Source organism: Haliotis rufescens, unplaced genomic scaffold, assembly GCF_023055435.1.
Source record: "Haliotis rufescens isolate VD_foot unplaced genomic scaffold, xgHalRufe1.0.p SCAF_20, whole genome shotgun sequence".
Taxonomy (NCBI): domain Eukaryota; kingdom Metazoa; phylum Mollusca; class Gastropoda; order Lepetellida; family Haliotidae; genus Haliotis; species Haliotis rufescens.
The window spans coordinates 21695506-21709590 of record NW_025963891.1 but is presented as its reverse complement, the minus strand read 5'-3'; the positions used below and the strand labels follow the sequence as shown (position 1 = coordinate 21709590).

The 14085-nt window shown below is 37.6% G+C and overlaps 1 protein-coding gene across 6 annotated transcripts in view; it reads right to left on the bottom strand.

Moving 5' to 3' along the window:
• Positions 1-14085, bottom strand: part of LOC124140301 — a 98267-nt gene that overhangs the window by 44322 nt on the left and 39860 nt on the right. For all 6 annotated transcript variants that reach the window (XM_048400964.1, XM_048400963.1, XM_048400968.1 and 3 more), the window contains 11 exons: positions 13667-13846; positions 12734-12937; positions 12167-12358; positions 11628-11810; positions 7792-8031; positions 5422-5694; positions 4045-4254; positions 3612-3844; positions 2639-2891; positions 1281-1439; positions 668-823 (listed from right to left, as the gene is read on the bottom strand). In XM_048400964.1, the coding sequence (XP_048256921.1) occupies positions 668-823; positions 1281-1439; positions 2639-2891; positions 3612-3844; positions 4045-4254; positions 5422-5694; positions 7792-8031; positions 11628-11810; positions 12167-12358; positions 12734-12937; positions 13667-13846 (2283 nt within the window). The remainder of the gene's footprint in view (positions 1-667; positions 824-1280; positions 1440-2638; positions 2892-3611; positions 3845-4044; positions 4255-5421; positions 5695-7791; positions 8032-11627; positions 11811-12166; positions 12359-12733; positions 12938-13666; positions 13847-14085) is intronic.

Here is a 14085-nt window from a genome sequence, read left to right as displayed (position 1 = left end):
TGGCCATATCATACCAAATAATGTTAAAAGATGTTATTTGTTGCTTCCCTGCCTGGCGCTCACCATAAAGAGAAAAAAACAAGGACTGGTTGTCTTGGGGTTAGTATACTGTGTCTGAATGGGGTATCCATGTTAAAACTGCAGTAATATCTCAGTGGACTAGCACTAGGAATCCGGCATTACTATGGACTGGTACAAACAGTAAAACACAAACAGATACATACTAGTAGTGGGACGATACACTGATGCATTGGTGGATCGTGCCTTTTTACTTCTCGATAAAAGTATCGATCACAATCGCACACAAAGTAAAAATTGACACTGCCAACAGTAAATCGTCAGTGTGCCAGGTATTTGGCTATCCTGTCTATGAAAAAGATGGCTTACACACCACTGAAAAGAGCATATGCAAGTATCATGATATGTATAGGATCGCGAGCAAGGTTTCGTAATACGTATCGGATCGCACAGTTGGTGTATTGTCCCAGCCCTAATACATGTATATCACTATACAAGTGCATTTATCTCGCAAGCGACTTTAAAACCCCTTTCACCTCACTTCACCCCACATTGAGCTTACTCACCATGATTTAACTGAAATAGTGTGGAAACTCACTCACTTACTCAATAGGAAATCATACCATTCCCCCTCTATATATAAACTCACCCTTGCACTGACTAGCTTCGGTAGCAGCATAGACACGGGTGATCTCATTGGCGCCACATGAACGACAGTAGGTGCTGTTAACCCAAATTGTATTCAAGGGACACACTTTGCATGGCGGGAGTCTTGTGGAAGAGAATGTGCCAGAACCACACATAGCTGAAATTGTAAGTAAACAATCATGACTAAAAATATGAGTACACATCAGTCAAAATATTGACTACATATATAATTATACTGACATATCCATTGTCAATACCAGTACACCATGTTCCTGATAGAGGAGAGTTGTGTATATAAGCCAAAGTATGGGGAATGTGACCTATTACACAGGTGTGCAGACCCAAATAACCCATAGCAGTTACCTGTCCACAGTCATAACTGCATGATAAGAGTAAAACTAGTTCATGTTTAGTGGCCCATACCTAAACTTCGTTCAGCTAAACAATTTGGGGTATAACCACAACATGTTACCTGATGTTTCAGATAATAGATTGTTACAGCATGGTATATGAAGGCAAGACATATCCTTCTTACTTTCTATTCCCAGTATAGTTTTTACTGTTAAAAATAAAATACAAAAGATTTCAGATCTGTTAAAAGTGGTAGTGCTTACGTCTACACATGAGGTTAGAGCTAGCCCCAATACTGAATGTCCATTGGCCAGTTGAACAGTCCTTGCAGGTGGTGGCACCCTCTACATCATTGTATTGTCCAAGAGGACAAGCGGTACATGTATTTCCTCCAGAGTTGTAAGTACCAACAGGACATCTCACTAGAAACAAAAATGTTAACATAGAAATAACATCTAAATATAAACAAAATCCACCAAAAATCGTTTTTAGCTTTGTTGAGTATTATTATATAGTTCCTAGAAAAAAATCATCCTTCTTTTGACACAAAATATTGGTCTTGTAATCATTCTATGCACTGATTAAAAGAAAGGTTTGATGTGTTTTCAAAGTTGAGTTTTCCAGTCAAACAGCAACACCAATACAATGTAAATTACATAACTTTTGATTGGGATACTCAAATGGTTTGTACAATTAAAACACACAGAACCCAACTTCTGGAAATATTTTGTTTTTAAATCTTGAAATGAAGATGAACATATGTCAGTTCAATTACGATATTAGCATTATTTGTATGACTTGTGTCAGTCCATGCTGTCAGTCACATGTCATAATGTGGACACTCAGAATAACCCTATCAAGAGTTTAGTACTGGGATTATTTGTTGGTATTCAGCATTTCAAGATTTAACTTTATCCCTCTGGTCATGTCTGTGGTGGAGATATTCACACCTGAGACCGACATGTTGGACTATCACATGACAAGCTCAATAATCTCAAACAGACTGAACTAAAATTGTTTATGAACAAGACAAAATGTTAGCAGGGCTTACTAAACCCCTGACTTTGACTCCAAGATATTTCTAAGTTCAAAACATGAAAAAAAGCAATATTTTCTCAGAAAATCCACTTATGAAAATCAAACTTTCCACTGCACCTCTCCTATTGGTATAGAAATTATACCCCCAAATGGAAAAGAATTCATGACATAGTTTTTAGGTTATAGGTTTCACAAGTGTTGAAGTAAAGATATAATCAAAGTTCATAACATCAGAAATATCATATTTTTTTCAGAATACACATATCATAGTTAAACTTTGCACTGCACCTCTGCTATAAGCATGGAAACTGTTCCCCTAATTTGAAAAGAATCCATGAAGTTGTTTTCTAATTATAGGTCGCACACAAAAAATGTCCTTGGAAGGACGGATGTACGAAATTCCTTTGTATAACCATATTTCCCCACCCTTTTAAGTTGGGGGTATAATAAACATTGGATGATTGCCTTGAGTTATACAATTGAAGGATAGTAACAGACCTGTGGGTTATGCTTTGAATGAATACTACGAGTGATACTACTGAAGAAAATAACCTAATACATAAGATATATGTCTGGTACATACAGCAAGCAATTAGGCTTCCCAGAGTAAGTTTCTTTCTGTTTGAAGCACAACTGAAATCCCGGAAGGTTTCTATCCCCGGCGACGTGGAGTTGATAGCTGGACAGGAGACAGGAAGCAGCTGACTGGAATACCCTGCAATTGCTTTTGTCTCATCAAAGTTGAAGTCCTTCAGTATTGTGTCCACTAGAGTCGCACAAGATGCCAGCAAGGCTGTGTCTCGCCCCTCATAAATCAGAGTGAGGTTGATTATAACCTGCAGCAAAGAATTAGTCTCATCAGTGTTTGTTTTTGAGGTTTCTATGAAGTATGGCTTAGTGAGGCCAGGTGTGTTTTAAGCAGGCTGATTGTCTGAGAGGCTACATGAAATAAAATACATAAACCAAACATAGAGATGATTTTAGAATCGATTGGATATCAAGGCAAGTAAATAGTAATACATGATGGTAACATCTTTTCTGAATCAACATCATGCATCTATTAGATAAACACATAATTTCCCATCTATTGAACATAATTCAATATAACATCAGAGTGAAAAAGTCAAAATTCATAAAACACATTACCATACCCAAATCAACATGCCAACACATAACGTCAAGTTTACAAGTCATAGAAATCCAGATAGGTAATGTTGAACTATGAACAGTGCCTGATTTTGCGAGCAAATGTTGTATTGCGCTGCAGTCATCAGTATCACAGCTATATCACTGCTGCCTGTACGTAATCAATTCTGAGCCAGGCAAACAAGCAGATGACAGTATGAGCAACCATCCACAGTATCAGTCAAGTCACATAGTGAAACCACTAGATTTCCTTGGGTCAGTTCTTACGACAAACATGGGTAACCGGGGACCTAATCTGTCCTTGTGGTGGTGCTTTATTGAAGGGCAACTCAGTTTATCCAGGTAATCAAAAACTGTGCTTTCAGATAAAGAGTACAATGAAAACCAATAGGTCCATGTAGTTGACCTACCTTGTTTGTAGCTGTGTTGATGGAAATATCATTCTGTGGGCTGGCAATAAGGAGAACAAGAGTCGGCACTTCTCGTAAATTAAGACAGTAATTGTTGAGTCTTGTTCTCTGATTGTTGAGTACTGGTGTCATCATAGTAGCATAGCCCTGCTTACAGGTATCTGCCAGAGTACTGGCTGTACTAGCATCATAAGAAAATCTGATGATCTGTGTGAATTTGGCCGTCTCTGATTCTGAAACAAACAGAAGGCAGAAACATGTTTACTGTGAATACGGGTTTGGAGGAGGAAATGCTGTTGGAACCTCAGGGGACCGAAGTTAGAAGAATAAGATCATTCTCCTACTAACCAGAAGGTCAAACTTTAAATTTTGAAAATAAAAGAAAACAACCCAGAAATTAAACCATACACTACTGCTCTCCCTGGTGACTTACGTGTGAAAGAACATGCAGGAATCACAGCTTTATCGAACGGACCATCTGTGATACAGGAAGTAGTCACGGTTGTCTGGCTAGACTGGTCATAGAAGGCGTAGTTAGCATCACAAGTAAGATCGCATCTGTAGCCACCATTATTGATGAGGGCTGTGCAGGACTTCTGACCATTCACAGGCTTGGGGATGGACATTGGTGAACAAATGGCAGCTGAAAGTAAACAGGAATCAATGAATTCAAAATCATTTGCTCAAATAATATTTAACCTAGATTTTTCATGAATGGACCAGTCAACTTCCGTATGAAAAAGGGTAATCAGTTTTAAAATGAAACAATCTATCAAAAATGCTATAACTTCATACAAGCATTTATAAATCCATAGGGGTTCTGCGGTCCTTTAAGTTTGTCATAATAGGATTTGAATGCTTGCGCCCATACTTTTTTCATAATTACAATCAGCGTAACGACAAGGACCCTTGGATGTCATGCTTAATTTTGAGCATTGTTATAACATGTTTATTCAAACATACAGTAATTATTCTGTATGAAGATATATAGCATGGAAGGAAAGAAGTAGAGCCTAGCCATTGAATAGATATCCTTCATGTTCAGAATGATACAACATCAAGCTCAGTATTGACACACAAAAACATTTTATGATATGCCAAATTGTTAGATAAATTCAAACACTTCATCATTTATTAGTAAGTTCCCAGTCTGGACCTGCACAAATGAGAAATGGTCTATTATATATTGACAATACAGTATACTTGCTACATTTTGTAGGAGGAAAAACAACTCAATTTGTGTAATTAACAAAAAAGTACACATTTATTAACATTGCATTCCCAAATGTTGTGTATCATATATTGTATATGAATTCTAATTTTGCCACAGCATGTATCCTATCATTTTGTAATATACCAAGCTAGAACATTTGAATAGGATCCAGCCTAAAATTGAGCCATTTGTCTCTGTCATGGAAGTATAGCCAGATTGATCTCTACTGTGAAATTTGACATTATAGTGACACTATGGATAAGCTTCAGTTGAAGCAATGTCATCCTAAAATCTTCCTTTGATCTTGATATAGAACTTGACCTACCTCAAAATAACATTGTCAAGTTATAACTGAAATGATGGTCTTATGACCTTCTTTGGATCTCTAGACAAAACACGACTTTAAAGTGACAATTTTGTATGGACATGTTAACTGAAAGAAATCTGACATACCTAGATTATTATTGTTGGCTATTTCTCCTTTAAACTCATGTTTGATCTAGATGGTAAAACTTTTATTGACTAGTGGATTCGTTAATTGCATGGAACCTGGCATGCCAAGCTAAGTATTATAGGCAATTCCTTCTTAAAACCCACCTTTTGCCATGACCTGGAATCGGCATGTGTTTCTATTTCCTGCAGCATCAATTGCAGTAGCTGTGACCCATTGAACAAAGTTGGCTTGGCTGATGAAGGCTGCAGAAATGTTCAGTGCTGGAGGGTTGAAGAGAACAGAGGGAGTGCTGCCACTGTCATCACTTACAATCATACCTAATGCAGATACACTAAACTGCCAATATTTGTGGTCAGTTTCTTCCTTGAATTCCTCTACCACTGGATCTGGGCATCGAATTGTTGGTGGTACTTCATCTGAAAGAAATAGACAGTAAAACTAAGAAAGCATTTAATAAATGGGTATAGAAATATACTGCATGAAACTATAAATGCTACTCAGTACTGTCTGAAAAATATGAGTAAATCTAACATTACTCACATCCATTAGCTGAAGAGAAAAAAACATTGACACATGCCCTCTTTTCCAGTTGTAATGACACATGCAAGGTTGTGCCACACATATTATTCGGAAAATGTTTTTAAAATATAGCATCATTCTAGATTACAGCAAGTTTTGTTCACTCCTTAATACCTTATCTTAAGTCAGTACTGTGACAGACAACAAAGTTATTGTCATGGCAAGGTATGGATATGGTAATGGACATCAGGTAACACTGATCTTAAAACACAGACGTGTGCATTGTAGCATGTTTGTATTTTACACCCATGGTATGACTGAGTCATCCAATAAAGAGAGAAACAGCACTGACCATAATAAACCTCTTTTAGAGTCATTCACATGCAGAAATCTTCCAAAACAAATGCTATAATGATAGGTTATACACAAGTCACGAATCAGAAACCTGTGATTCATATTTCTATAGGATCAACATGCCAGATACCTGAATGAATGTCACTTCCAAAAGATCTTTGTTCAATAGCGGATGAAATTGTTAAGAAATCACATTATATATAATATAGCTCAAGGTAAAATGCTGTAGATAATTGGTCAGGGCATTTATTTTAGATAAAGTCGAGGCCTGTTTATTGTGGTCAGGAAGTGTGAGATATTTGTTTGAATTTGTTTTAAGAATATAGTGAGTCCTCTCATCAAACAAAACTGCAGAAAGTAAATCCACATCTAAAAAACCCAGAAAAGACAGAGACGTGACATGAAAAGTGCTCAGCAAACATCACATTTAAAAGAAAACACTTGATGCCCAGCTTCCAAATTTGGATGTAAGTCAAAGCTCCCTTACAGCACTTGTCAAACTTTTTGAGTAAATATGAATAATAACTATTCATTATTCATAAGGACTACCATGAGCATTTCTTTGTAATTAGAAAACAGTATTCAGGGAGAACAAGTTAGTAGAGAGCAACAAAGTAACAACACACTGCTTCTCAGCTGTCAAGTTTTCTCATGGAATGACAGAACATATAAACAGAACATCTGAAGAGAACACCATATGTCCATGTCACATCTCACCTAGCTCCTCCTCCGCTGGAACCAAAGTCAGTTATGTGCATATTGAATATATACAAGTACACCTGTCATAAAGAAGACTTCATTTATATATTTGACATTTTATTAAAGGTCAAAAGTAAAACAAACCATATCAAAAGGCATGAACTGACTATTGGTTTGTCAGTTCAAAGTCATGTTCTCATCACAACTATGTCTGGGATATTATACATCATGGCAAGGATGGAAGGAACTGGCTGCTGGTTTGTTTTTTGAGGTCATGTTCTCATGACAGCTACATCTGAGATATTATTCATCATGGCAAGGATTGAAGGAAAAGGCTGCTGGATGTTTGTTGAGGTCATGTTCTCATGACAACTTTGTCTGAGATATTGCTCACAATGGCAAGGATGGAAGGAACTGGCTGCTGGTTTGTTTCTTGAGGTCATGTTCTCATTACAGCTTTGTGACGTGCACACATGATTTGACGCACTGCGCGAAGGAAGACCAATTTTATTACAAAATAGATCTTGGTTATCAATCATATTGTCTTCACTGGGCATCACTATTTTGTTTAAAGCAAATGCAATTGATATGAGAGATGGAATCTGATCTGTCAATAGGAGGGACAAAGAAGGGACATAAGTCACTAAGGCACTACAATTGAGCCCAGAAATTCCAGCCTAGTTCAGCAATGGTAAAAACTGGACTTTAAAAGTCTGTCAATTACCTCCCTTGCCTCAGGAAGATGACATATTCTATAGGAAAGAATTTCTATCAAAAGCAAAAAAGCAAAAATTCCAGTCATACCATGGATTCCAGAACGTGATTATGTTTTCCAGATATTAAAAAAAAAGTTAATGAATTCAAAATAAAGAATTGACAAGATATGATATGTGAATAAAAGAGATATTCTATAAAGGTTATATAAAAGAATGAATAAATACCTAATACTTTGACTTTTGTAGTGCAAAATTCCTTGTTGCCATTGAAGTCTTCAGCTGTGAATACAAAGTCTTCCTCTGATGCAATGAGTAGCTGATCTGAAGGCCATGTAGGTGTGATGGTCATTGATTTGATGCCAGTATTGTCAGATGGTGTTGGAGGAGTGACAGCATTCGATGCTGTTGTGTATTTACTGACAGTTTTCTCGGCCACACAGTTGCTGAATGTAGGTTTCTGGGTATCTGTAAAACAACAAGGTAACATATATAAAACCTATATACAAGGTATGTCAATAATACTGAGTGAGTGCACTAGTTTTACACCAATATACTCAGTACATACGAGGTCTTAAAGCCAATAATTGTGAGTTATGAGTTCAGGTTTACGCCTATATACTCGGTACATACCAGGTCTTAAAGCCAATAATTGTGAGTTATGAGTTGGGGTTTACTCCTATATACTCGGTACATACGAGGTCTTAAAGCCAATAATTGTGAGTTATGAGTTGAGGTTTACTCCTATATACTCGGTACATACGAGGTCTTAAATCCAATAATTGTGAGTTATGAGTTCAGGTTTACTCCTATATACTCGGTACATACCAGGTCTTAAAGCCAATAATTGTGAGTGATGAGTTGAGGTTTACTCCTATATACTCGGTACATACGAGGTCTTAAATCCAATAATTGTGAGTTATGAGTTCAGGTTTACTCCTATATACTCGGTACATACCAGGTCTTAAAGCCAATAATTGTGAGTTATGAGTTGGGGTTTACTCCTATATACTCGGTACATTCTAGGTCTTAAAGCCAATAATTGTGAGTTATGAGTTGGGGTTTACTCCTATATACTCGGTACATACAAGGTCTTAAAGCCAATAATTGTGAGCGATGAGTTGAGGTTTACTCCTATATACTCGGTACATACCAGGTCTTAAAGCCAATAATTGTGAGTGATGAGTTGAGGTTTACTCCTATATACTCGATACATACCAGGTCTTAAAGCCAATAATTGTGAGTGATGAGTTGAGGTTTACTCCTATATACTCAGTACATACCAGGTAAGCCAATAATTGTGAGTGATGAGTTCAGGTTTACTCCTATATACTCGGTACATAATAGGTCTTAAAGCCAATAATTGTGAGTTATGAGTTGGGGTTTACTCCTATATACTCGGTACATACAAGGTCTTAAAGCCAATAATTGTGAGTGATGAGTTGAGGTTTACTCCTATATACTCGGTACATTCTAGGTCCTAAAGCCAATAATTGTGAGTGATGAGTTGAGGTTTACTCCTATATACTCGATACATACCAGGTCTTAAAGCCAATAATTGTGAGTGATGAGTTGAGGTTTACTCCTATATACTCAGTACATACCAGGTCTTAAAGCCAATAATTGTGAGTGATGAGTTGAGGTTTACTCCTATATATTCGATACATACCAGGTCTTAAAGCCAATAATTGTGAGTGATGAGTTGAGGTTTACTCCTATATACTCGGTACATACTAGGTCTTAAAGCCAATAATTGTGAGTGATGAGTTGAGGTTTACTCCTATATACTCGGTACATTCTAGGTCCTAAAGCCAATAATTGTGAGTGATGAGTTGAGGTTTACTCCTATATACTCGATACATACCAGGTCTTAAAGCCAATAATTGTGAGTGATGAGTTGAGGTTTACTCCTATATACTCGGTACATACGAGGTCTTAAAGCCAATAATTGTGAGTTATGAGTTCAGGTTTACGCCTATATACTCGGTACATACCAGGTCTTAAAGCCAATAATTGTGAGTGATGAGTCGATGTTTACACCTATATACTCGGTACATACTAGGTCTTAAAGCCAATAATTGTGAGTGATGAGTTGAGGTTTACTCCTAAATACTCAGTACATACCAGGTCTTAAAGCCAATAATTGTGAGTGATGAGTTGATGTTTACTCCTATATACTCGGTACATACCAGGTAAGCCAATAATTGTGAGTGATGAGTTGAGGTTTACGCCTATATACTCGGTACATAATAGGTCTTAAAGCCAATAATTGTGAGTTATGTGTTGAGGTTTACGCCTATATACTCGGTACATACAAGGTAAGTCAATAATAGTAAGTGAGTGAGTTGTTTTACACCTATATACAGTCAAGTCTCGTTAATCCGACACTCGTTAATCCGACACTCGGCTTTATCCGACACAAATGATGGGAACCGATTGATTCAGCGCTATTTAGTCCCGTTAATCCGACATTCTCGCACTCCGACTCCGACACACCTAATTTGCAACGAATTACTGAAATCACTCATTAATCAGTCTCGTTAATCCGACACAGTGGTCAGCGTACTCCGTGGTCATCTGCCCGCGAGTACACAACCCCGTGTTTTGACATGCACCGGCTGCAGAGATTAACTTTAACAATTAACACTAGATGCCGGGATCATAAAGAATTTCCAGCTTTATTATAAGAAACAAATGAAATTACACTTCGACAATGTTGATGCTGAAGAACCACCAGCCCTAAACGTCAAGCGAACAGGGGACTTTGAGAAATGTGCCTTCAAAATGTGAGAAACAGAAAACACTGACAGACTATTTTAAGTAGATGAAGCAAGTTGTTAAGACAGTAGCACTTGCATTTACACGAGGAAACACACGGTTATTATCTATCGTGAAGATGTCCGATTTTCGATCACAAATCACTTAATTTCGTTAATCCGACATACTCGTTAATCCGACACAATCATGTGCAACCAACGATGTCGGATTAACGAGACTTGACTGTACTCGGTACATACTAGGTTTTAAAGCCAAGGATGGGGAGTGATGAGTTAAGGTTTACGCCTATACCAGGTAAGCCAAAAAATGGTGAGTGATGAGCTGAGGTTTACGCTGTTTTTTTAAAGCATCATTCCAGCCATATAACAGTAGGGAAGACCAAGGATGGCCTTCACACACTGTGCCCATGTGGGGAATCGAACCCGGAACTTAGACATGACAAGCCAACGCTTTAATTAATTGACTATCCCAACTACTTTTAAACAATTGTAGAACGTAAGTTAATGAGATTTTAGATGAACAAAGTATTAGTGCCAAATAACTTTTCTCTTCACATGAAAGTTACAGATGACCTCTCTAATTTACTCTACCGGTTTCACCAATGTGATTTTCAAGAGTACATGTAAACCAATATGCTATATTAACATCATAGTGCACGATAACATAGTATGACGTTATTGTGACATCATAGTGCAATCTTACATATTATGATGTCACAGTACAAAGGCTCATAACCTTGTGTGGGGCGTGTATACAACACATACATGAATACAGATATAAGTATTACAGTAGCAGGAAAATAAACAATAATTGTATGAATTAATTAAATTACCGTATTGGATGTAATAAGCGCCCAGGGCACTCTCAAAATTAGAAATAAGAGCGCATATTAGAATATTATTTTGGTAAATGGTGAACGTAAATTTTGTGGTCTATGCTGACACCCTGAAATGTTTATATACGACAGATATAGTTTTCCAGAATTTAATTTCCATAATTAAGGGTACATATAACACATGAGTGCGCATAATACACGAATAAATAAGTCTTGTGTACATTGGTTAATCGGAAGGGTGCTAATTGGGATTGTTCACTAGCCAATATATTAGCAAATATCGCCATGGGCGCTTATTAGAGCAGGGCGCTTATTACGTCGAATACGGTATTCTATACTCATCATTCAAAACTGATATTTTTATATTATTGAGGTTGGTTCTGTTTACAGTTGACTGTCTCATCATGGAAAGCTTGGATCAGTAATATACCAGATAGGTTAAATGACTTACCAACACATGTGGGGACAGGTCGGTTCCACTTCAAACCAATGTCGAGTATACAGGTGAGGGGTGTGGCACCTTGTAGGGTGTAGCCTGGGCGATTACATGTATAGTTGACCTGATTATTCTCCTCATAAGAGGTTGCATGTTGTGTGCCATCCACAGGTCGACCAGGGTCACTGCAAGTATTACCTAGGGCAAACATTGATAATGAGTGAGTGAGTTTGATATAATGTCACTTAGAAAAGTAGTTCAGTTGTATCATGTGTCAACCGAAGTTATGTATGTAAAAATGTAGACAAACCAAGGATCATGACAAGACCAAGAAATACTGATAAAAATGTTGACTTATATACATGGGTATCAAACCAAAATACAGTCCAACCCAAAATATGTATCATAAGTGAGTGAAAATGTAACATAATTGGCAATAGGTATGTTCAATCTAGCCATCATCTGACAACCGAAGTAAAAAGATTAGCCATGAGCTCTGAGTTTTGAGACATGATAGTATCTACCAGTATTCATATAATAAATCTGTTACTCACCAAGACACCTGAGAGTGCCCCATCCCCAGTAGCCATTGCTCTTGCACTGAACAGTATCGTTATTTAGACTGGATGTTCCCTCTTTTGTGTACTGGTTCTTACAGACAAATTGAAACTGTGTGCCGTAGGTTGTTTGGATGCCTGCAGGTATGACAGCTCCAGGGACACCAGATGGTGTGCCACAGTCAATCACTGGAAGAAATAAATGTACAAAAACATATAATAACTTACAAAAATAAACAATTCATTAAAGGCTTATTGAGGATAATGTATATGTGTTGGATTAGACAAATGTAGGTACTGATATTAAAACAGTTACTTGGCCTTCGTGGACACTTGGAAGGTGTCCTGGATAAGGTCATTTTCAGTCATTTAAAACCAATTTGTCGGTCTGCTTATTCAAGTTTTATGTAGATCAATCAGCATTTATTCACTACCTTGAGTATATAATAACAAGATCTCAGTTTCAGTCAAGGCACAATAATATTACAATGATAAGTATAGTAGCAGATAGTAGAGCATAGTCCCTCTTTAATATATTTGAATCTATCCCAATGTGTCACTCACCTCCACACTCTAACTGTGCACCGAACAGCTTGTACTGTTTAGTGTCGGGGTCCAACAGACACTGACGTTGTTTAAGGAAAGATACTCGGCCAGGCACATTACAAGAAATATTGACATTGCCCAGGTAGTCTACACTCCCAGATGGAGTCACACTAGGAGTGGTCTTCAGGTTGCCCGGGATACTCACAGGAGGACATATGGCAGCTGAAGGTGATATTGAAACAATTTTAGTAATAATATCACACTGTAGAAAGTGTCAAATACAACACGGAGGAATGCTGTATTATTGTTTGTTTTTTAATGCCAGGGTCAGCAATATTTCAGCTATATCACGGCACCCTATAAACAAATTTTCAAGTCTCGACCGGAAAAGCCAGATATCTAATTAATCAGCAACATCCCACACAGTTGGGGTACAATGAAATGCAACCAATTCATCAAGTCTGATCACCCAGTCGCCTCTTTACAAGCATAGGTTGCAGGGGACCAATTCTAAACAGGCATCTCCATCCGGGCGCAGAGAGGACAGTAGCACATGAAACTTTAGATCAAGGCAACAGAACAGATCACTGATACTTTTCATCTTTTGTCAAATGAAATAAAACAGTTTACTTTATTCCACTAATTATTGTCATTATATAGTAATTGCATTACTTTATAATTCAATGCAGGGTGGTCGGGTAGCCTAGTGGTTAAAGCATTCGCTTGTCACGCCAAAGACCTGGGTTAGATTCCTGACATGGGTAAAATGTGTGAAGCCCATTTCTGGTGTCCCCCGCCGTGATATTGCTGGAATATTGCTAAAAGCGACGTAAAACCATACCCACTCACTCACTCACTATAATTCAATGCAAGCAGAAAGAAGTTATGAAAGATTCAAACTGGCAGTTTTGAACATGTCATGGCATGACTGTTGGCTAGTTTTAAACTTACGACTACAGGTGGGTGCTGTCCCATTCCATCGTCCATTAGCTTGGCAGATACGAAGGGACTGACCAATCAAGTTGAACCCAATGTTACAGGACATGATGATTCTATCTTCAAATCGGTAGTACTTGCGGCTGTTCAGGATGTAGCCATTGTCCAGTGGTGGGGGGTCCATGCATTGGATACCTGGTAAATATAGGTCAGAGCATGTGTCACATGTCACGTGGGTAGCCTTGTGGGCCAGGTTTGATTTCCACATGAGTACAATAGGGTGGGCATATTCTTCATTTCTTCATATTCATTTCTCTTTCACATGCAACATTGCTAAAAGTCACTAGTTCACTTTATGTTACTGTCACTTAAGATGCTACTGAAGGAATGACATTACAAAACAGTTTGCAGACTCAAAATGAGAAATATTTTAA